The sequence below is a fragment of the Ailuropoda melanoleuca genome, chromosome 3, assembly GCF_002007445.2.
Source record: "Ailuropoda melanoleuca isolate Jingjing chromosome 3, ASM200744v2, whole genome shotgun sequence".
Taxonomy (NCBI): Eukaryota; Metazoa; Chordata; class Mammalia; order Carnivora; family Ursidae; genus Ailuropoda; species Ailuropoda melanoleuca.
Window position 1 is genome coordinate 41,543,468 of NC_048220.1, and position 24,010 is coordinate 41,567,477.

At 34.0% G+C, this 24,010-nt stretch overlaps 1 protein-coding gene across 4 annotated transcripts in view; it reads left to right on the plus strand.

Annotated features, from left to right (window-relative positions):
• Positions 1-5,196: 5,196 nt before the first annotated feature.
• The window catches only part of KIF2A (kinesin family member 2A), a 34,114-nt gene continuing 15,300 nt past the window's right edge, over positions 5,197-24,010 (plus strand). For 2 of the 4 annotated variants that reach the window (XM_034656273.1, XM_034656275.1), the window contains exons 1-15: positions 5,197-5,291; positions 5,806-5,925; positions 7,779-7,833; positions 9,483-9,605; positions 10,177-10,277; positions 12,717-12,812; positions 14,316-14,370; positions 14,985-15,147; positions 17,165-17,255; positions 17,388-17,451; positions 18,283-18,374; positions 18,729-18,871; positions 19,239-19,443; positions 20,438-20,548; positions 21,575-21,642. In XM_034656273.1, the coding sequence (XP_034512164.1) occupies positions 5,214-5,291; positions 5,806-5,925; positions 7,779-7,833; positions 9,483-9,605; positions 10,177-10,277; positions 12,717-12,812; positions 14,316-14,370; positions 14,985-15,147; positions 17,165-17,255; positions 17,388-17,451; positions 18,283-18,374; positions 18,729-18,871; positions 19,239-19,443; positions 20,438-20,548; positions 21,575-21,642 (1,565 nt within the window). In that variant the 5' untranslated portion in view covers positions 5,197-5,213. The remainder of the gene's footprint in view (positions 5,292-5,805; positions 5,926-7,778; positions 7,834-9,482; positions 9,606-10,176; positions 10,278-12,716; positions 12,813-14,315; positions 14,371-14,984; positions 15,148-17,164; positions 17,256-17,387; positions 17,452-18,282; positions 18,375-18,728; positions 18,872-19,238; positions 19,444-20,437; positions 20,549-21,574; positions 21,643-24,010) is intronic. The other 2 variants (XM_034656274.1, XM_034656276.1) reach the window with 1 other exon arrangement.

Consider the following 24,010-nt stretch of genomic DNA (forward strand, 5'->3'; position numbering starts at 1 on the left):
TGATAAGAGAAAGGAAAACTGCTGGCAGATATTATATTACTCTTGATAAATGATGTAGAAATCTAGAACAACATATTTAATGCAGTTCCAACTAGAATCCTAACAGGGTTTTTAAAAAATTATTAGTTTATTTGATTTTTGGAACTTGACAAGCTGATTCTGTAATTTATAGAGACATGCAAAAGGCTAAGAAGATCAAAGAACTTCTTAAAGAATAGGTGGGAAAGCTTATTTTACCAACTAGCAAGACTTACTGCAAAGCTATAATAAAAAGTATAATTTTGGCTCAAGGATAAAAAAAAAATAAGCTGATGTATGTGTGCTTGAAATTTGACAGGTCATAGTGCAGATAGGTAGGAGAGAAGGAAGGACCTTTCAGGAAATGGCACCGGATTAATTTGTTTTTCATGGTGGGCGGTGGGGGGAGTGGGAATTGTGTTATCATGCACAAAAACCAGAATGACAGTGGATTGCAGTCTTGAATATAAAAGACTTTGTAAAGTTTATTTTTAAAAAAGATTTACTTATTTGAGAGAAAGAGAATGAGCGTGCATGTCTGGGCAGAGGGGAGGGGCGGAAGGAGAGGAGAGCTAGAGAATCTCATGTAGACGCCCTGCTGAGCACAGAGCTCTTGGGGTTCCATCTGACCACTTGAGATCGTGACCTAAGTGGAAATCAAGAGTTGGAGGCTAAACCTTACTGAGCCACCCAGGCGCCCCAAGACTTTGTAAAACTTTAGAAGGAAATGTCAGAACCTAATTGTAATGACCTGAGTGTCAGGAGGAATTTTAGGGCATAAAAAGCTGTAATTGAGACATACATTTTTGACTCTGTTAAAGTGAATAAATTGAAATCATCAAAAGACACCATAAAGTGGAAAGATAAGCGCCAAATTTGGAGAAAATATTTATGACATATGTAACAGAAGATTAGTACCAAGAATATATGGAAAATTGCTTCAGAGAAGTGGAAGAAGAAAACAGTCAAAAGGTCCAGATGGCCAGTAGACAACAGAAATTAGTGTCTGAGCCTCATTAAGTCAGAGAAATTAGAACCACAGTATGATACATTAAATCTGACAAATACCAAGTATCATGTGGATGTGAAGTAATTGTTAGTAGGATACAAATCACTATAGGTCCGGCCACTCTGGAAAACATCATGACACTAACTAGAAAAGTTATGCACCTATGTACTCTATATTTCTTACACATCCTGGAGAAATTCTTGCATATTTTTATCGGTATGCATGTATAAGAATGCCTATAGCACCATCGTTTCTAATAGCAAAAACATGAAAACACAGGTCCATCAACAGAGTAGATTTAAGTTTTGGCATATTCATATGTAGTGAAAATAACTGAACTGTGCTTATTTACAACAACATGAATGAATCTTGGGGAAAATAGTGTTGCACAACAGAAACGAGTATTAAAGTAGTGTCGGTCCATTCATACAGTTTAAAAATAGACAGGCTGTTCAGGTATTTTTTGAGTGTTACATTTGTAGGTGGTAAAAAAAAAAAGCCACAGTATGATTATCTCAGATATATAGGATACTGGTTACTAGTGGTGGTGGGGAAAAAGCGAGGGAGAGGGAATATGGTAAAAATTTTTGAAGAATTAAAAAAAAAGAGGGAGATTCATTTAGGGAGGGCGGCATATGGAGTTTCAGAGGTATTGCTTTCTTTTCTTTTTCTTTTCTTTCCTTCCTTTTCTTTCTTTTCTTTTCTTTTTTTCTTTTTTCTTTTCTTTCCTTTCCTTTTCTTTTCTTTTCTTTTCTTTTCTTTTCTTTTCTTTTCTTTTCTTTTCTTTTCTTTTCTTTTCTTTTCTTTTCTTTATACCCAATGTGGGGCTTGAACCCACAACCCCCAAATCAAGCATTGCATGCTCCACCAACTGAACCAGCCAGGTACCCCTCAGAGGTATTGTTTCTTAACCTGGCTGGTGGTGGATACACAGGTGTATGCTCTCTCTCTCTCTCTCTCTTTTTTTAATGTAGAAATATATATATAATTTACAATAAAGTAAAGGGGGAATCAGAGAGTCAAAGGGTAATGAATTAGTGGGGTTGGAATACAGAATTTTCTCAAACCAGAGAAATGGGATGCTTTGGAAAAAATTATTTTTTATTACAATTAAAAATGAGAAATTCGAGTATCTCACTTGAATTATATATAAAACAATTAAAAAACCTTCAAAGGCATATTGGGTAAAGTTAGACTTAAAACGAGACAGCTTTTGATAAAAATTACAAAAACCCTATACTGCAGGTATTTCTGGTTATCTCATCTACTGGCAAAAAAGCAGACACTTAAAACGTCATTCATTCATTCATTCAGCTTTGGCCTTTATTCATTTCTTGTTATTGGAATTTCATATTTCTTTCTTCCTGTTGGCTGAGTAAACTGGACCATGGTAGAAATAAGCCAGCATTTTCTCAGGTCTGCCTTTCTAAATCTCTAGAGCTTAGTTTTAACTAATGGATCAGCTGCTTTTAACTTTGCTAACTTGTGGCTTCAGGTTTTCTGGGTGTCAGCATTGGTAATTGAACTTCTGGAAGTATCACTGATGAGGTTTTCTGATAATGGGTTTTGAAAAGAAAATCTTGATTTTCTTTATCCTCTTTGTTGCTCATGTCTCTAGGCTGCCTTTGGAGATTAAGGTCCCTACCAAATAGGTCTTGTGGTCTACTCCTTCCGAAGGGAAGTTGGGATATTGTAGTAGATGCTTAACAGCAGGAATGTGATATTGGTCTTGCTTTTGCAACATGATATGCTTTTCCTCATTCTCATTATTGTGGTAATTCTCTTGGTAATTGCGCGGAGACACCTTATCTCTCCTCTTCAGCAACCTCAACTACAGCCTTTCCATTTCCTGTCAAAAGTTATTCTTTATGATAGTCTATAGTGTTTGAGTACATCTTCTTTGGAGTCATTTCCAAAATGGTGGTTCTTTATTTTTCCCAGAACCTTTGCTGCAGTCATGTTGTTCCTGCTAGTGGGTATTGCTATTTTGAGGCTATCAGGGGTGGTCAGTTTGGGAGATAGTAGCTGCTGGTCTTAGCCTCACTACTCATGTTGTGGGGTTTGTTGCAGCAGTGGGAGCTCCTCCTAGATTGTAATGGCTATCATCAGGGCAGCTCATGGCTCTCTGGGGTCCCACTCTTTACTTCTGCTACCAATTAAACTCAGTCTCTCTTTTCATATCCAGTTGCAGCTATCTATGTAGATACACTGCTTGGGTCTCCCTTTAAGGACCTTAGCACTCTTTGGCTCCATGGAGTACATTTAGTTCATAGCCTCTAGGTATTAATACCTTAGGCTCCTTAGATTTTGTGCTGAGGCCTTGTGTTTCCTGGGAAACCTCCAGCCAGTGACTGAGCATGGAGTGGGAACTAGGGTATTTCCATTTTGGGGCTGTGTGGGACTGTTCTAATGGACAGTCTTTGCTTTGGAGCTCCCTGCTGGGTTGGCCAGCACTTTATCAGATCTGTGTCAGGGTCTGAGGCTGTGTCTGCTCGGTCCTATTTTATGTTCCCTTTCCTTCACAGGGTTCAGATCTGTATCACAGTCTGAAAGTTTTCCATGCCTAGTCCTGTTTTACCTCCTCTTTTATCTTCCACAGTAAGACTCTTGTCCCCCTGTCTCAATATGTGCTTCCTGGTGGACCTGACTGACACCTACCACTTCTGGTTGTTTACCTAATTTTTCTGGTTGTTTACCTAATTTTTGTCCATACCAAATTGCAGTGAATATTACCTCATTTCCCCTTTTTAAATGCCTCTCCCTTAAATCCTCCCAGTATTTTCTAGCTTACTTCTTTCTACCCCCAACACCCAATTCTCTAATGTCCACTTACCTCAGTAAGTGCCTTATTATTACAATATAACAATATTTTTTTATATACTATATATTTGGGGGTTGGTTTGTTTTAGATATTTAAGGAGCTATAAACTAAAGGTAGATTATTGATGCCCCAAGGATTTCATTCAGGAAATACATATGAAAATTCTGTTATGTTCAGCATTTTATCAAATAATAAGAAAATGCAGATCTATAACAAATAGTTTCTATCCTTCTTTGATTAATAAGTAGGTGGGTAAGATGAAAACAAATAAATAAGAAACACAGAAATATTTATAAAACCTATTGATCTGCTTCTCGGAATTTTTTCCAAAGAAATAATCTGACATGGGGCGCCTGGATGACCCAGTCATTAAGCGTCTGCCTTTGGCTCAGGGCGTGATATCAGAGTCCTGGGATCAGGCTCTGCATTGGGCTCCCTGCTCCGCTGGGAGCCTGCTTCTTCCTCTCCCACTCCCCCTGCTTGTGTTCCCTCTCTCACTGGCTGTCTCTCTCTGTCGAATGAATAAATAAAATCTTAAAAAAAAAATAAATAATCTGACAAGTGTATAATGACACCTGTGCAACGGTGTTCATTACAGTGTCTATAATAACAAACAATTGCACATAACCTAAGTGACCATCAATAGATATGAATTAAGTTGTAATAAACATAATGGAATATTCTGTAATAATTAAAAATAATTACTTAGTTCTGTGGTTATTAACAAGTAACATCCACAGTCTGTTAAGAGAGGGAAAACAAGTTAATACGTTAGATATAACGTCCTCTCACTGTAGTTGGTAAGTACTAGAGCTGCCAGAGAAAGTAGGTATAAAATAGATTTGGATAGGCAGCGTGCAGAAAGAGAACATATTAGATTACATTTCCCAACCTTTTTGGACTTAGATCCTTTTCTCAGTCTTATAAAAATAATGTCAATTTGTATAATATGTAATAGTGTAAGTGTTTTATATTAGTATAAAAATTGGTTTTTGAAATTTTGTTTTGTTCTGTAGTCAGTGTCAGCTCATAGTGAGGAAACTTTGTAATGATTAGAACTATATAATGATATAAAATTTCAGGCATTCTGCCATTTTGTAACCATTTTTCGTGTTTGTTGAAAATACACTTTCAGTCTAATCTAGTTTCTTGAGTTCCGGTCTTGACAGCACATTGATTAATGATCATGTGAACAGAGTTCATTCCCTAATTGTGAGAGTCTGGAAATCCCTTGTAAGAACACTAGTATCATAGTCTTTCAAAAGTTTGTAAGTTATAAAATTGTATTTGACATTGTTTAGGAATATCATAATTTATGAATTAAAATGTATATTTTATTCCCACTTAGGCCGAATACATCAAGCAATGGTAACATCTGTAAATGAAGATAATGAAAGTGTAACTGTTGAATGGATAGAAAATGGAGATACAAAAGGCAAAGAGGTATGATCACTGGGTTAAAAATTTTTTTTTTTTTTTTAGTAATCTTCATTTTTAAGTAATCTTTACACCCAGCGTGGGGCAGGAGCCCACACCCCCAAGATCAAGAGATGTATGCTCCACTGACTGAGCCAGGCACCCCGATCACTGAGCTAAATTTTATTTCTAGTCCTGCAGTCAAGGCTCGAAATACAAAACAAAACTGAAAAGTATATACTTTTTTATATAGTGCATGTATTCTTTATCATCTCTAGAAAAAGCCTTTCAAATGATTAAAACATTTCATTCAAAGAAAGGTAGATTCTTCCTGTACATTTTAAGTGATGGGGCCTGTTTTCAAGACCACAAAATGCTTAATAGCTCTCTTAATATGTAGGTTGTAATTGTAGATTATTTTGTTTTCAAGGCAGTAGTATTCACGAGGCTGAAATCATTTGACAGTCATTCTCTCTGTGTAAATTTGTAAAATAAAAGGTTAATTGTCAAAATTTAAAGATATGTGCATTTTTTAAAACAGATTGACCTTGAGAGCATCTTTTCACTTAACCCTGACCTTGTACCTGATGAAGAAATTGAACCCAGTCCAGAAACACCTCCACCTCCAACATCTTCAGCCAAAGTAAACAAAATTGTAAAGGTTAGTAATGAAAATTTAGAGTAGGGGTGTGTGTGTGTGTGTGTGTGTGTGTGTGTGTGTATGCTTGCATGTGTGTGTATTTTCTGGTTTGAAATGAACAGGCTGTGAAGAGTATATATTAAGTGTTTGTTCGTTTTAAAAAACTAATTCTTTCTACCGTCTACATGTCATGTTTAGGCATACATTCTTTCAAGGATTGAGGTTGGCTAGTTCATAGTTAAAATAATTATTAGGTAAAATCCTAGAAATTCTTTCCTGATTGGGATTTTTCCTAAGACTCATAGTTCCACAGGAGATAGGGATGTCAAAACCATTTGCTTGTCAGTGTTTGTTGAGCGAATACATAGGACTTAGATAAAGAAAGAATGTTTATTATTAATAATAAATTCCCATTCCAGTAGTCTTTGGAAATAGTAACTCTGCTATTTATTTTTATTAGAGAAAGATGGGAAATGATAGTGTACAGTTTAACTACTTCTTTATTATCTGTGAAGATAAACTTTAAGACCATGCTATATACCCTCCCTAAGAGCTTTATCTTTATAAAAATAAAAGTCATGCCATTTTTATTTCTTCAAAAGATAATTCCTCTTCCTTCCTATTGCAGTTTCTCATTGTTAGAATTGTGTATTAAAGTGCAGCTCGTTTGAAACCAGGTAGTTGCTCACAGTTGTTGAATCTGCAGTTCTATGTGTTTAGTTCAACAAGCATTTGTTCATTTTTCTACATTGTTGATTGTATCGCACAAAGATGAATGACATGATTTTAACCCTAGAGGAACTTGGTATTTTACAGGGAGGGCATACATAAGCATCTAAATATCGTATGATAGAAGCTTAACAATATCAGCAAAACATTCTACTTTTTAAATTATGCATGTGAACATAAGGCAGATTTTCAATTCATATAATTCAGCATATTGAGTGTCACTGCTTAGACGTCATTAGTTATGACTTGTAGATTAATTGTTTTTCGTATTTGGCTTCACAACCATCTTCATAGATGGTCCTTCTTTGTATGTCATTAACAACCATGGCTGCTCATTAAAATCACTTAGAGAACTTTTCAGAATACTGATACCTTGCCCACTCCCAGCAGTTCAGTTTTATTTTCTCTAAAGTGAGGCCCTCACATCAATATTCTTCTAATAGTACCCATCTGATTTAAATGTGCAAATGTTCCTTTAGTGTTGAAAGCCATGGCATTAGATACCTTTTTTTCAGGAGAATAAAATGAAGTCTTGGTAAATAAAAGATAGGATCAAAAATGTGCTGCCCTAGTCTATGCAGTTCGAAGTCTTTGAAAGTCTAATGAGGTCTTTTAGTAGAAATGACAGTGAACATATTGTGCTATTTTGATGTTTAAGTTTAATAGTAGACAGTAGATTGTCTAAAACCAGTATTTTATTGATTACTCTGACATCCAAAGATGAAATGTAATACATACCTTTGAAATGTATTACATGATTTTAACATGGTGGCTAAAACTATACCCTTCACTGAAATAACTTCTCTTTGCTTCAGTTTTCTCATCTATGAAACCAGAATAATAACAGTAATGACCCCATAGGGTTGTTGTGAAGATTGAGTGACAATATAAGCAGCGCCTGCCTCGTGCTAATTCTGGAATATTGCATTTTCTGGTGAGGTGGTGGGCAATACTCACATAAAGAAACTTGAATACTGATGGCATTAGTAGTAATTATTAGAAGATTATTTATAGTTTTTTCAATTTAGTTTTATATTATCTTACATTCACCTACTTTTGTTTAATTAAAGGAAGCCTAAATTATGATAAGTATATGAGGAGTAAAGAAAAAAAGTAAAATGAGCATTTTTATTTTTCTCTTATAGAATCGACGGACTGTGGCTTCTATTAAGAATGACCCTCCTCCAAGAGATAACAGAGGTAAACATTTATCTTTTAATTTTGTCTATTAACTTTTTAGTGTGACCTCAACATGGTGAATCAAAAGTGAATATTACCCTTGACATTATTATTCATTTAAACTTTATGTGGCTAATTTGAAGATTGGTATCTTCTTGATTTCCTAATAAGTAACGTCAGTAATAGGGGCGCCTGGGTGGCTCAGTCAGTTAAGTGTCTGCCTTCAGCACAGGTCATGATCCTGGGTTCCTGGTATCAAGCCCTGCATTGGGCTCCCTGCTCAGTGGGGAGCCTGCTTCTCCACCTGCTTCTTTACCTGCTTCTGCCTCTCCCGCTGCCCCTCCCCCAGCTTGTGCTCTGTCTCTCTCTCTCTGTCAAATAAATAAATAAAATCTTGAAAAAAAGTCAGTAATATAAAAAATGATTTATAAAGGTAGGTGATAAATATGAAACTCTCTGTTATATGCAATTTTTAATTAATCACCTTTACCCAATAACTTTGCAGATTTGAGAAGAATATCGTGAGAAAGAAAGGAATGGAGCAGTAGTCAGTTAATCGAGTTCACAAGAGTAATCCCATTTTAGATGACTTCTGGCTAACAGTCTTTCCAAAAGATTCATGGGTAACTTGGGGGTTAGCTAAAGAAAAGTTGAACAGGTACAATTTGTAGTTAATTGCAGGTCTTCCATGTATTTTCAGCAAGGAAATGTAAAATACAGTTAATTTCTTTTCTACTCTTCAGCAATTCAGAATTGTCATTTCTGGTGGTGATGTTTCTCTGTATGCTGGGGCAGGACAGGCATAGGTATTAGAAGAGAGATTGGAGGTGGAGGGAAAGTCTGGCACTTCAAACGCCATCCTTCCTTTGAATCTTGTGAAAATTTGTATTGCTTTGTAAAATGTGGTGTTTATATTTTAATTTGTATTTATTTTTCCACTTCTATAACATATACAGTGGGAAATTCTCTGTTGAAGATTTGCATAGTTGAGGAGCAAAGAGTGGGATTTGGAATTACACAGAGGGTTAAAGGGTGTTTTTTACTTTAGTTCTTCAGAATTGTGTAAATTTTTCAAAATGACAATGCATTTAAATTTAAAACTTACTGTTTTGCACACTTAAATATATATATTTGGGGGGGCCGTTTTAAGATTTATTTATTCATTTTAGAGAGAGAGAGAGAGAGAGCTCAAGCGGGGCAGAGGCAGGGAGGGAGGAAGGGAGAGAAAGAATCCTCAAGCAGACTCCCTGCTGAACATGGAGCTGGACGCAGGGCTCGATCCCAGGACCCTGAGATCATAACCTGAGCCGCAGTCAAGACCCGGCTGCTCAAATGACTAAGCCACCCAGGCGCTCCTGCACACTTACATTTTTTAAATGATTATTAAAAGTCAAGCTTGGTTTTGGTTTTTATATAAATTATTCAGATTGAGTTTTGTAGCTAAAATTACATTGGTGGAACCTAAGTCTCTGCACACATTACCTTGAAAACCTCTTGGCTTGTTAGTTTATTGAGCAAAATTGATTATTCCATATTCTCTTTATACCCACATAAGTAGAAAACCGATAGCTCATAAATATCAGTTCTTTTGAGATATCTCTGTTCCTTTTACTAGAGTTCACCTTTACTGATTTTCTGTTCTGAATTTAAAAATTTCGTTTCACTTGCAGTGGTTGGTTCTGCACGTGCACGGCCTAGTCAGCTTCCTGAGCAGTCTTCCTCTGCACAACAGAATGGTAGTGTTTCAGATATATCTCCAGTTCAAGCTGCAAAAAAGGAATTTGGACCCCCTTGTATGTAAATCATGTATCAAGGATTCAGTCATTTTAGGCATACATGTATTCTCTCTTGGTCATCCTTAGAAGTCTCCAAATGGTAAAGAGCCTAAATATAAGCTTGATTGCAGATTTCATTTTACCACTGTGGAAATTTTTTTTTCTTGTTAGTTTAGGCTGTTAATTGGGTTTTGAAATGTATATTTTGCAGAAAATTTATAAATACAAAATTATAACAATTTTTTACTTGCTTTGAATTTAAAATTCTGGTCATATGATAATTTGACAGATGTTATGGAAGAATTTCTTATGCATCTCAATCCTTTCCAATTTATACATCTGTGATTGAAAACCAAGAGATGACATGTATCAATATGTTAAAGTCATTTTTCTTGACTGCTATCTGTATATTGTCCTGTTCCTGGTTTTGTTAAAGCAGCTCATAAGTTCATATAGTTGTTAAAGGCATGTCTTGTCACTGTGTACCTTTTTTTGGGTGTATGTGGTGAAATGATACATAAAATTTTTGTGTGTAAGTACAGTATTAAAAAATAAAGCTCTACTTCTACAGCTCATCTTTTTTTTTCAGCACGTAGAAAATCTAATTGTGTGAAAGAAGTAGAAAAATTACAAGAAAAACGAGAAAAAAGGAGGCTACAGCAGCAAGAACTTAGAGAAAAAAGAGCCCAGGTCTGTAACAGAAACACACTTTGTTTATGCATGAACTGAAGATGTGGATGGTGTCATCGAAAGTGACTTGCTTGTGAAAAAGTAGTTGAGGCCTTCAATTTAAGATTCCAATATAGTTCCTTTAGTTGATACCTAAACTGATAATGAGAAATAGTATGAACTCTTGTGAAAATACGTTACTGTAACAGATTTTTACTACATGTACTTTTCATTTTTAATGGGTATGTGTTAGCCCTAACGTTTGTTCTGTTTTGAATAATAATCCATTGTGTTAGGATTCTAATGCAGCCATTATACCTTTCAAGAATAATAAGACTTTCACTTTCTAACATTATCTAAAAATATATTTAGAAAAATAGTTAAAGTAGATGGTTATAAAGTAGACGATTTTACTACAAATTTTATTATTGTTTTTCCATGGTTAGTAAGTTCAGCAGATCACAGTGAAAGGGGAAATTCCTTCTGTTTTAATTTATACTAGATATTAAAAGTATATCTCTGTTGTGCCCTTTAGATGGTAACAAAACTTTTTACTAACAATGGAAGAATTATATAGACGACTGGTCTTTTATCCGTCTAAAGGTCTTTACCTATTAGGAATTCTGTTTCTGTACATATAACTTCTAGTGTGCTTGTATTATATCTATTTTATTCCTTGAACTTGTTTTCTCTATTAAAACATCGAGATTGTTTCTTTACTAAGAAGTATATTCAGGTGCCCTTAATCGTAAAGATGTTGTGTTATGGAATTATGGAAACAGTATAAAATTCAACGTGAATAAATCAGGTTATATCTTAAAGTGATCTGAGAATGGCCAGTTGGGTTTGAAATAAGTAAAACTCAACATAGATCCATCTGCCGACACTTAGCACTGATGCCACCTGGTGTTTTCTGTGGGAACTTCATAATATTTTCCTATCTCTGTGTGATCTCTTAATTTTAACTTTACATTCACTTTTTCCATTGACATAGTTGGTGTTATTTCCTAAAAGAAAGTTAATTGAAAGTAAGTTTCATTAACAGTTTTGAGATTTATATTTAAAGCAAATCTGTACAGGGTGCATGAAAAAAATCTGACTCCTTAGAATGTTTAAAAATTTATTCCTCATGGCTAGGAGATGCTGTTAAGTATTGATATGTGTGTCTTAATCTGAATTTTCTCAGTTTTGAAGCAAAAAAGTAAATTGTAGTCAACATTCAGTAATTTGAATTTTAAAGTTTTCAAAAATTATCGTGTCTTTTGATTCCTTTAAGTCCTGTCCATTTGAGGTGGTTTTACTGTGGCTTAGGTTTTTACATTTTTTTTTTTTTAAAGATTTAATCCATTTATTCGACAGAGATAGAGACAGCCAGCGAGAGAAGGAACACAAGCAGGGGGAGTGGGAGAGGAAGAAGCAGGCTCATAGCAGAGGAGCCTGATGTGGGGCTCGATCCCATAACGCCGGGATCACGCCCTGAGCCGAAGGCAGACGCTTAACCGCTGTGCCACCCAGGCGCCCCAGGTTTTTACATTTTTTAAGAGAGTCAACCAAAACAAAAAATGAACATAAATGAATCCATGTTTCTACTTTGCTGGAACACTGGATTAAGCATGGTGAAGAAAAATCTAATTAAATGGATTTTTATAGAATTTCAATTTTTCTAGAGTTCTTTATTGATGTTTAAGATGAGCACTGTTTCTCTCGTTTCATTTTCTAGGATGATTAAGTTATATGTGTAACATGAATTTTTGAAATAATTCAAGAGTGGTTTTAATGAGCCGTGTTTGGTTTACAGTTAACAGAATGTATGTAGACTAACAGAATTGTGTATTTAAGGGGCGCCTGGGTGGCACAGCGGTTGAGCGTCTGCCTTCGGCTCAGGGCGTGATCCCGGCGTTATGGGATCGAGCCCCACATCAGGCTCCTCCACTGTGAGCCTGCTTCTTCCTCTCCCACTCCCCCTGCTTGTGTTCCCTCTCTCTCTGGCTGTCTCTATCTCTGTCAAATAAATAAATAAAATCTTTAAAAAAAAAAAAAAGAATTGTGTATTTAATACGAAAGTGATTACTAGGCATATTTTTAATCCTGAACTCTGAATTTAAATTTTATGATGCTTCTAGTTTGAGTTTGGGCTTGGCTAGGACAAATGATACAATCTCCTGATTGATTGATTGGATTTTTTTAAAAAACTAAAAAAAAAAAAAAAAAAAAGAGATGCTCCACAATCTGTGAACTTAATTTTAATTTGCAACAGGGGCACCTGGGTGGCTCAGACACTTAAGTGTCCAACTCTTGATCTCAGCTCAGGTCTTTACCTCAGTCAGGATTGTGAGTTTAAGCCCCGCATTGGGCTTCATGCTGGGCATGGAGCATACTTAAAAAACAAAAATAAAAATGCAACACTATCTCCATTATTGTAATGATAATAAATGATGAATTTTCTCTGTCTCTGTATAGGATGTTGATGCTACAAACCCAAATTACGAAATTATGTGCATGATCAGAGACTTTAGAGGAAGTTTGGATTATAGACCATTAACAACAGCAGATCCTGTAAGATTCTTTGTAAACTATTGTTCTGGAATTTTTTTATGCTGTAAATAAAAAAAAAAATGTTCAATGCCCACTTAATACTGGATACAGCTATGTAATTTTTTCTTTCTTTATGGGTGTACATTCCCCATGTTAAGGTGAAAATCAAGAAATCATTCACATTTATGCGTATCTCCCGTAATTTGATTTATCAGACATGCTTCCCACAGAGGTGTTCTTTTCAAAGCAAAGCCTCTCTGTCTTTGGTAGAACAGAACAACAGTTAAAGGAATGATGTCAGAAGACCCATTCTCCTTTCTGACCATCACTGAAACTTTTATCCCAGTTCCAAGCTTATTTCCTCTTTGATTTGGGCTATAGATCCCACTGTCATACTAATTTACTATTAGTTAATTTATTATTTTAAAATAAATGTTAGTCTGACTTTTCTCAGTAAGTGGTAGTTGTTGAGGACTATACTAGACCAGAAACCTAGTGCTTGAAAAATATTCTGCTTTCCTATTACTCAACTACTTTCCTTTTGAAGAATGAGAATTTTTTGGACAGGGAATAGTTTGTGAATAATTGATACTTAAGAAAAATAATCCATCTGACCTAGCATATGTAGAATACATTGGGTACATAAAATACATTTGTGTCAGGCTGGTGTATTGTTTAGGATTTCAGAGAGTTTTTGTTCATAATACTTGTGTGTATATTTTAGTCCTTGCTACCCCTACATGTGTTTAATCTACTACATCTGAACTCATACTTTAGGACAGGAATTGGCAAACTTTTTCTTAAAAGGCCCTGATACTAAATAATTTTGGCTCTGTGAACCATATGGTCTCATCACAACTACTCAATTTTGTCTTTGTAATACAGACAATATGTAACAAATGAGTGCAACTGTCTCATTAAAACTTTACAAAGGCAGGTAGTGGGCTGGATTGGGCCTGCAGACCATACTTTGCCAGTCTCTGTGTTACATATTTATTATTAAAAGGGAAGTATTGGGAGCATAAATTTTATGAAAAAATATTTATGTGTAAGAATTGGCTATTATAAAATTGTTGGAGTTATTTTGCTCATTAATAATCTGAGAATTGCGTTTCTTGCTATTATTAGTTATCTTTATCAACATCTTTCCCTTTAATCAACCTGACAGTACACTCCTTGGTAGAAAGTTTTGCTTTTGTTATACGCAGCATATATTGAAGTAAGGCAGCTTCTTAATTGAACCTTATGCTACTAATAGGAACAGTAGTGCCCTCTGCAAAGTTATTTCCTAATTGTTTACCAGAGAACAAAATGAGTAATTTTCCGTTATGCTCAGAATTTTGGAAATCAGTATGTATTTTAACTATTATAAATTTTTACATCCTGATTTGTTTTTTAAGCTTATTTATCCTATTTATGCTATGCATAAATTTCTAAAATTTCTGTAGGAAATAGTTGCATAACTGACTTTTCAGTGTTTTATATAACATTGATAAATATTGAAATAAAATATTTTATTTCTAGATTGATGAACATAGGATATGTGTTTGTGTAAGAAAACGACCGCTCAATAAAAAAGGTATGATGCTTTTTGAACTCTTAATAAAAGGTTGATTTTGTCCAGTTGGTATTTATTTTGATGATAGCAGAAATTAAATTGGTTTGGAAGAGTTAAATATAAATCATTTTATTTGTACATAATCATTATGCAGATTTCTTTGGTTAGATCTGCTGATTTGTTATTGCTCTATGAATCATTGCTATTTCTGGTTTTTGCTTCATAGAATTCTTTTTTTTTTTTAAAGATTTTATTTATTTACTTATTTATTCGACAGAGATAGAGACAGCCAGTGAGAGAGGGAACACAAGCAGGGGGAGTGGGAGAGGAAGAAGCAGGCTCATAGAGGAGGAGCCTGACGTGGGGCTCGATCCCACAACGCCGGGATCACGCCCTGAGCCGGAAGGCAGACGCTTAACCGCTATGCCACCCAGGCGCCCCGCTTCATAGAAATTTTGATAGGTTTTTTTTACTTGGTGCCTGAAATATGTCTTCTTGAATGGCATATTTATGAGATATTTATATTTGTAAAACTTAATACTTCTATTAAAATGCTTATTACTTTTTTAAAAATTACTTATTACATTCAAATGCTGTGAAAATTACTGGGCATTAATTTTCATTTGTTCTTTTAGAAACTCAAATGAAAGATCTTGATGTAATCACAATCCCTAGTAAAGATGTTGTGATGGTACATGAACCAAAACAAAAAGTAGATTTAACAAGGTACCTAGAAAACCAAACGTTTCGTTTTGATTATGCCTTTGATGACTCAGCTCCTAATGAAATGGTTTACAGGTAGGTAAATTGGTTTTAAATAACAATTTTGTTCTTATACTGTGTATTTATCAACACCCTGAACCTTGCATTGATCTTGGCATATCTCGCCAAAAGTGCAATATGCTTTTTTATTCTGAGTTTGAACAAAGGTTATGTCATAAACACAATAATGAGTATTATTACTTGTTCCCTTTAATGCTCCCCCAAAATCATTTTTATTACTAATATATACTAATATATGAAATTTCTGGAAAATGTAGGCATTTCTGTAGTTCCAGGAATGTGATGTGCTCTTCAGTCTCTATTAGTAAAGAAATTCGGTATCAGCCCTTAAGTTTTCTAAATCTTTATTTCACATGTTACCACCATTTAAGACAAAAAATATTTCTGTAAACCTACTTGCATTTGCCTAATTTTTATCATTTTTAAGCATTAAAAATAGTTGTAATACATGAAATTCTATATGATCACATATTCAACTTACAGACAACTAAAACTTTACAAGTATTACACATTGATATCCCAAAGTTGTATGCTAAATTTAGATTTTCATACATAGTTTGTAAACATTGTCTTCTAATTGTAACAGGTCAGTTTTAACAGCAGTCCTATTTCAATCTGTATAGGACTGTCTTGACAATTACTTGAATGCTTTTTCATTGCCTTCTCATTTTATAAATATAGCTGGAAAACAGAAAATTAAAGAGTTAATGAGAGTTCTAAGAATTGAAGACTTATTTATGAAATATTATTGAGATCAGCTCCATTGGGCTTAAGCCAGTAAATTGGGAGTTCAGTTGTAAAGAAAGAGGAGAAAATTAAAGAACGTGTGAATGCTAAATGGTATTATGAAGAATTTGTTTTAAAACGGAACTATTAATATAAATTGTGTTTTTTTTACCTGAGAGTAGAACCCTTTTCTCACCCCTACTCCCTTCTCTGCTTCCACTCCTGCTTCATAATATGTGTCTGTTTGACTTTATAATTATAAGATATGTTTCTCTGAAAATGCTAGATTTAGTAAGCATTCTGTTTAGTAAACATTCTTACATATATGCTTCTTAACTTCACCAATATTGATGCTATCCCCTTTATTTGGCTTTGAGGGAATGCAAGTTAGGCCTTTTTTGGTCTAATCACTCTGCAGACTCATTTTCTACTTCCGTGTGACCACTTTTTCCTGTTTCTTTTGTTCTGTACCTTTTTCAGTTGTTCCTTAAAAAAAATTCAGAACTGTATGAAGTGTTCCACATACATTATTTTGAAGCATATATAAAAAAAGGTTTGTTTCCTATTACACTCTTTTAGAGTTCTGGTCATTGAAGTATTTCTTGCCCCTCCTTTTAATTTTAACTCTAGCAGTGATTACAATGATAGATTTGAAAAATAATTTAAACCATAATATTTTTGCATCCTTCTCCTGTACTAAGACTATCAACTCCAAACTCAGTGTTTTATAAGTATAATTTATATTTACTTAGCTACATTCAAGGAGATCCTGTCACTTTTCTTCTTGGGTAGATGGCCTTAACATAATATTCTTATAGTTTTTTTTCCTCTATTGAGATTATCACTCTTTTTTGATTTCTGTTAAAATTTCTAATCCAGGTGGTGTGGGTTTTTTGGTTGGTTGGTTGGTTTTGTTGCTTTTCATCGTATAAGCCTTACTTGTCTTGCCTAATATTATGATTTTTTTGTTGTTATTTTTTAAAACTTACATATTGTCTTCTATATACACGTCTTAGTTCAGTTACTGTGTTTCTCTCTCTCTTTTTTTTTTTTTTGGTCCATTGTGACCATAATTTATTATGGAATTACTTGAAATTATGCTTTAAAGAGCTTTAAGCAATTTTAGGATAAGATTATTTAAAAATTTTAACAGATCAGTGGGCTCAATTGTAGTCTGACAGTTGAGCCCATTGATTTGTTAAAACTATTGGTAGGAGTTTTATTTATTTATAAGACTTGGTATTTTATTTACTTAATTTAAATATTGATGGCACATTCTGTCTGACTAGTGCATTTTATTTTTAAGGTTTACAGCTAGACCACTAGTGGAAACTATATTTGAAAGGGGAATGGCTACATGCTTTGCATATGGACAGACTGGAAGTGGAAAAACTCATGTGAGTAATTGATTAGTTACATACATCCTCCTATGCAGCTTGTTTATTTTCCTTATGTCTTAATTCTAAGACCTAAATTCTTAAGATTTATTCCTGAATAATGTCTATTATTATTTCTTTTTTAACATGTAGACTATGGGAGGTGACTTTTCAGGAAAGAACCAAGATTGTTCTAAAGGAATTTATGCATTAGCAGGTAACCGTCCTTTTTGCATATCATTTGTAATATTCTTGACTATTACTCAGGTGGCTTTGAAATAAAACTTGGAAATATTATTCAGGACTTTCAGGATAACCATAAAGTTAAACTTGCTGTGTATTATGTCAATTTTAGGTTGTTAGACTGCTTGAAAAGAATTGTGAGATAAAGCTTTTGGGACAGGAGTCTTGATTATATTTGTGTCATTTTAATGTGGCATATTATTGGAGCTTTGTATTTGTTATTGAAGCTTATTAGTATTCATTGTTAAAGCTTATTAGTATCTGTTGTTGAATAGCTGATACATGAAAAGCTTGTTTGGTACGGTTATGGGGATAACCTTGCTATGACCACCTATAATTTTATGTTATTTATAGTAATAATTAGTAGCATTCTTTTATTGAATATGAAAGAGTGGCATCTATACTTATGTGTAAGAAAACTATTACTATTTTTTGTAAAATCAATGTTCACTTTAGTCTTCTTGTTTTTTTAATTGGTACTCTCATTCTAAGTAAAGATTAACTGATTCCTCTAAATAGAAAAAATTTGAGTTGATTTTTAAGGATAGTATTTGTAGGGTGCCTGGGTGGCTCAGTCAGTTAAGCCATCTCCTCAGGTCGTGATCCCAGGGTGCTGGGATCAAGCCCTGGGTCAGGCTCCCAGCTCAGCAGGGAGTCTGCTGCTATCTCTCCTGCCCCTCTTCCCTCCCTGTTCATGCTCTCTCTCTCCCTCTCTCTCTCTGAAATAAATAAATAAAATCTTAAAAAAAAAAAGATAGTATTTGTAACATCTTAACACATTTTCTCCATATGAAATTCTTGACAGCTCGAGATGTCTTTTTAATGTTAAAGAAGCCAAACTATAAGAAGTTAGAACTTCAAGTATATGCAACCTTTTTTGAAATTTATAGTGGAAAGGTAAGTGGAAACTTAAAAAAACCCTGATTTTTTAGGGAGGGTGTTAAATTGTGGTTTAATATATGTATAACATAAAATTTAACACTTTACCCATTTTTTGTGTATAAGTTCACTGGCATTAACCATGTTGTGCAACCATTGGCACCACATATTTTTATATGTGTTAGAATATTGTGTTAGCATTTTGTTGCGATTTTAAAAAATTCCCTTTGAAAGTCTCAACTTCAGTATTGAGCATTGTTATTCTAATTATTCTAATTTTCTGAAATAATTTTTAGACTGATTCATTTTTATAGAACTGAGTCTTTTTCTTTTTAAAGCTAGTTTTCTAATTTTTTTTTCTTTTTTTAATAGGTGTTTGACTTGCTAAACAGGAAAACAAAATTAAGAGTGCTAGAAGATGGAAAACAGCAGGTTCAAGTGGTGGGGTTACAGGAACGGGAGGTCAAATGTGTTGAAGATGTACTGAAACTCATTGACATAGGCAACAGTTGCAGGTAAATTTCATTTTAATGAAGAAAGACAAACTTAATTTCTTATTCAGTTTTAGATAATTTGGGTATCTAAACAAAGCAGAGGTGTTAATGCACCTTGGTAGTAAAAATTTGTTCATAAAAACTTTTACGTGTAACTTTGGGTGATGTCTACTATGTTGATAATCATACTACAAATATACTAGAAGTGTGCCAGATTAAAGTGTATGAATCTGGCTACGTCAAAGTGTTTTATGTCAGATTGTCCTTTTTGTATTTAAATGATGAAAACTGGATAGTTTTTTTGCGTGTTCTTTGATGAAATACTGTGGTTTACAGCATAAAAACTTAAGTTTTTTTGGTACCTAAAATATCCTTAATCACATTGTAGAACATCCGGTCAAACATCTGCAAATGCACATTCATCTCGGAGCCATGCAGTGTTTCAGATTATTCTTAGAAGAAAAGGAAAACTACATGGCAAATTTTCTCTCATTGATTTGGCTGGAAATGAACGAGGAGCTGATACTTCCAGTGCAGACAGGCAAACCAGGCTTGAAGGTGCTGAAATTAATAAAAGCCTTTTAGCACTCAAGGTAAATAACATATATTTATTTAATTGTGAAAAATCTTTTGCTTTTGACTTTGATTTTGTTTAGAGTAGCTACAAAATCATAGTACATGTAACATTTACTAAGTAAGAGAGGTTATCAAAATTTATTTATATTTACAGTTACTGATTTATATTATACCCAGGAATTTTCTTTACACATACTCATTTTTTTAGAGTGAATAAAGGATCTAAGATTCCACAGGGCTTTAATTAGTAATATTATCTTAGAGGATGGCCAGAAACCACAAAACTCAGCTAAGAGATACTGTGTCAGAAAAATGTGGATGGCTTTCAGAAAGATAGGGCAATATTCTGTCCCTTCCTTAAGTAGAAAAGGAAGGATTGGGGGCATCTGGGTGGCTCAGTAAGTTAAGCATCTGTTTTCGGCTCAGGTCATGATGTTGGGGGTCCTGGGATTGAGTCCACATGGGGCGGGGTTGGGGGGGAAGTCCTTGCTCAGCAGAGAGTCTGCTTTTCTCTCTCCCTCTGCTCTTCCCCTCCCACTCTGCTTGTGCTCGCTCGTGCTCTCTCCCTCTCTCTCTCCCTCCCTCAAATAAGTAAATAAAATGTTTAAAAAAAAAAAAGGAAAGGAGAGGAAGGATTGGTAAGACTACAAGAAAACATTCTGTGTTTTTTCTTTTGTCATGCCACTTTCAAAGTTGAGCTTTTTATCCTTTGATCTGTTACTTCTAAATACTAGTCAGAGTCTCCAGAAGAATCTTTTGGAATAATAAGTACTTTGTTGTTGTTACTGTTTTAATAACTACTTTGTTGTTGTTGTTACTGTTTTTAATTTCATTTTCTTGAATTAGGCTTTACGAGACCATCTTTACTATGCTCTAAACCTGCTACTACGATTTCCAGAGCCGATCAGATCTTAAATGTTAGGGTTATAATAAAAGGTCTTTTAAATATATTAATTAAGATTACTCTTTATAAGGAGCCTAATCTGTGAAACTTGCTTTCTTAATTTTCAGGAGTGCATCAGAGCCTTAGGTAGAAATAAACCTCATACTCCTTTCAGAGCAAGTAAGCTTACTCAGGTGTTAAGAGATTCATTCATAGGTGAAAATTCTCGTACCTGCATGGTAAGTTTGTTTATTTGTTTTGTTTTAACCCTGAATAATGACTAACTCACAATATCTATGGAAAGATTACAATGCACATTAATAACAATCATTTAAATCCTTCTATTGTGGGAGATACAGTGATACTTAAGTGGTCCCTGCCAGTCTGATAGAGAGGATTATATTGCAGGTATAATGCAATCTACTAATTCCAGCATCTGAGTCTTCTTGAGGTTGGTCTTCATTGATTTTTATTTTCCTTGAGTATGGTTCACACTTTTCTTTTTCTTAGTATGTCTAGTAAAATTGGTTTATATAATTTTTATTATGAATAAATATATAGACACTCTGGATCCTCTTATGTTCTAAAGATTACTGATTTTTTGTTGTTGTTTTAGCAAGAAGTGAACTTAACTTATTTCAAACTCTTGTCTCCCTGCTTTGGGCAGCAGCTGAAATTGAAAACTCTGTTCTTCTAGACTTAGCTATGTTACTTGGAGTAAGCCTTATATATGCCTGGTTCAGGAGTCAGCCAGACATTTGGGCAGTTTATATGTACAATTTTTGGTTGCCAGGATTACCTCCCTCCATGATTATCTCTCTTCTGGGACAAACCTCACTTTCTAGCTGCTTTAATTTCTACCTTCGAATTCTGTCCTTTAGTTTAGCCAGTGAAATTCCAGTTTTCTAATGAAGTTCTAGTTACCCTGTGTGACAGCAGTGGGGCTTGCCTTTAAGCAAAAAAATTATGTGGGGTGTGGAGGGGGTAGTGGGAACACTCAGTGCTTTTCCTTCCTAGGTGTTGACTTCCGTTTTCTGTCTGATTTAATCATATTCTGGTGCTTTCACAGAGTTGTTTATATTTTATGTGACTTATAATTATCTGATTGTGGGTGTGATATAGCAAATTATCTTGGAGTTCAGATATCACAAATAAATGTTTATTTTAAATAATCATTTTAAGATTAGATCTTAATGAGAATATGTTGATAAGACTGTTTTCATCATTTATAGCATTTTCTTTACCTTTGCATTTTTCTCCTTTAGATTGCCACAATCTCTCCAGGAATGGCATCCTGTGAAAATACTCTTAATACATTAAGATATGCAAATAGGTATGCAAAGTAATTATTGGGTTTGAAATTTGAGGGGCGTAGAGCAGTATTTACTTTGACTTAATATCTGATAGGATAACTTTTATAATTGTTTTCAATTTAAAAAATTTTTTTGCATGTTATGCATTAAGATGATATGTAGAGTCATTTGGTCAAGTTCTGAAAGTAAATGGAAATGTATTGCGTAATTTGGAAGGAGATGTAGATCTTCAGTAGAATTAGTCTTTCTATTCTAGAACATGATTACATTTTTCTGTTTCACCAAGTTATATTTCATATTTTTTTACTACATTTAAATCATGTAAATTTTTCCTATTAAGAGTCTAAGTGAATGTAAGGGGACCAGTCTTTATTTCTCAAATTGTTTTATCTATATGCTAAAAATTATTTCTGATAATACTAAATGCCGTATGTGGGAAATCTAGGGTTTAAATAAGTAATGATAGCGCATTTTTTTGGTGTTGTATATGAGTTACATTTAATTATTTATTGTCACTAATGTTGCAAAATTTAATGGACTATGATGTTATTACAAATGAAAGGGCAAAAAGCGTTATAGACTTAAAATAATTTATTCCCTATAGTCACGAAATGCCCTTGGAACTTTGGATTGTGATAGATTTATATTTGTTCCATAAATGTTCCTGTTGCTCTTGCTTTGAAAAAATGACTTTGTAGTTTTAAATTTCTTTTAAAAATCACGTACTACATTTGTGATTTTAATTGTTAGAGATCAAATTCCTCTTTGACTTCCATTTCGACTGTGGACATTCCCTTAGTTTTGCTGAATACAAGTATTTGTCCTATCTATTTTAATTGCTATGGAAATGTTATTTTTAATCTTTTTTTAAAACAGAATACGTATATATACAGATAAGTACTGAAAGCATAAGTGAATAATCTAATAAATACTTACCTAGTGTAAATTTCTATCATGAGATTGGGAAATAGAACATTTCTACCTCTCTAGAAAGCTCCCCATGTGTCCCCTCCTGATTACAAACCCCGAATGACATGTCCAAATCCATTCATCTCTGCCCCAAGGTAGACATTGCCTTGACTTCTGTGGCACAATTTTCTTGGTTTTCTCTTTCTCTCTTTTTAAAAATAGTTTTACTACGTGAATGTATCCCTGACAACATAGGTAGCTGTATTTGAACTTTACATAAATGGGGTCATGCTCTTTTTTTCTCTTGTGATTTGCTTTTCTTTCAGCTGAAGAGATTTTTTAAAATGATAGTAAAAACTGTTGGAAAGTATAAGCCTATTGACATTTTGCAAAAAGATATTAAAATAACTTCTTTAAAAATATAATACTTTATTTCTAAATTCAATCCTTTTTAAACTTTGAATTATGGGCTCTGAGCTGCAAAGATTTATGGTACTTTTAATTCATTTTTAAAATGAACATTTTTGGTGTGTGGGGTTCTTATCATTGAAGTGCTTCTTCAAATTGTTCATGGGAGAGATGAGCAACAGTGTAGTATAGCAGAATATTGTCATGTTACAGAATTAAAACAAAACCCCTCCATGTCTTCAGACTTCTAACTGCAAAGCAATCTCCCTAATGTGAAAATGCTGTATCTGGCCATTCCTCTAGTTCATTTAGGTCCAAGTAAATGTTTTAATTTATTATCATGTAATGTAATTCCTCTGCAACATGACTAACCATCTGGGACAAATAATTCTGTCTTTTCTTTCCAAATCTCTAGGAGTAAAGATTTTCAACCTCCCTTGATAGCTCATTTGAGGAATATAATTCCTGCATATAGTATTTACTGTTTGAGTTGGACAAAAGCACTTGGAATAAAGGGAAATATTAGCCTATTAGGGGTGGTTAGGTTATCTAAATTAGGAGATTCTGATAGAAGCCTAAATGGAGTTGGGAGTAAAAAGAATCATGTCAGTGTTAGAAATTTAGATTTTTGTCAGTCTGTATGGTAAATAAGCTTTCCAAAGTGACTACAAAGGATGAAGGGAAGTTGAATCCAGTATTGAACCTGTGACAGCAGACATTACCAATAGGTTAAAGAAAGACTGTAAGTAGAAGAAATAAATTAGTTTGATCTACATGAAGTTACTAGTTTGTACGACTATGACCCAACAATACAGTAGTTTCGTTTAGATCAAATCTAAAAGAAGTAATGAGAAAAACATGGTCAGTATATTGGATGTTTAAGTAGTATAATGTTTGTACTCAAAGCTAGTTTGAACCTCACTTACACCACATTCTCATTGAATGACTTGGGTAAGATATTATATTGCTCTGTACCAATTTCTCATCTGTAAAATGGCGAAGATAGTATCACAAGATTGTTGTAAGGTTTGTATACTATAATGCCTAAAATTTACAATCGTAATACTGAAC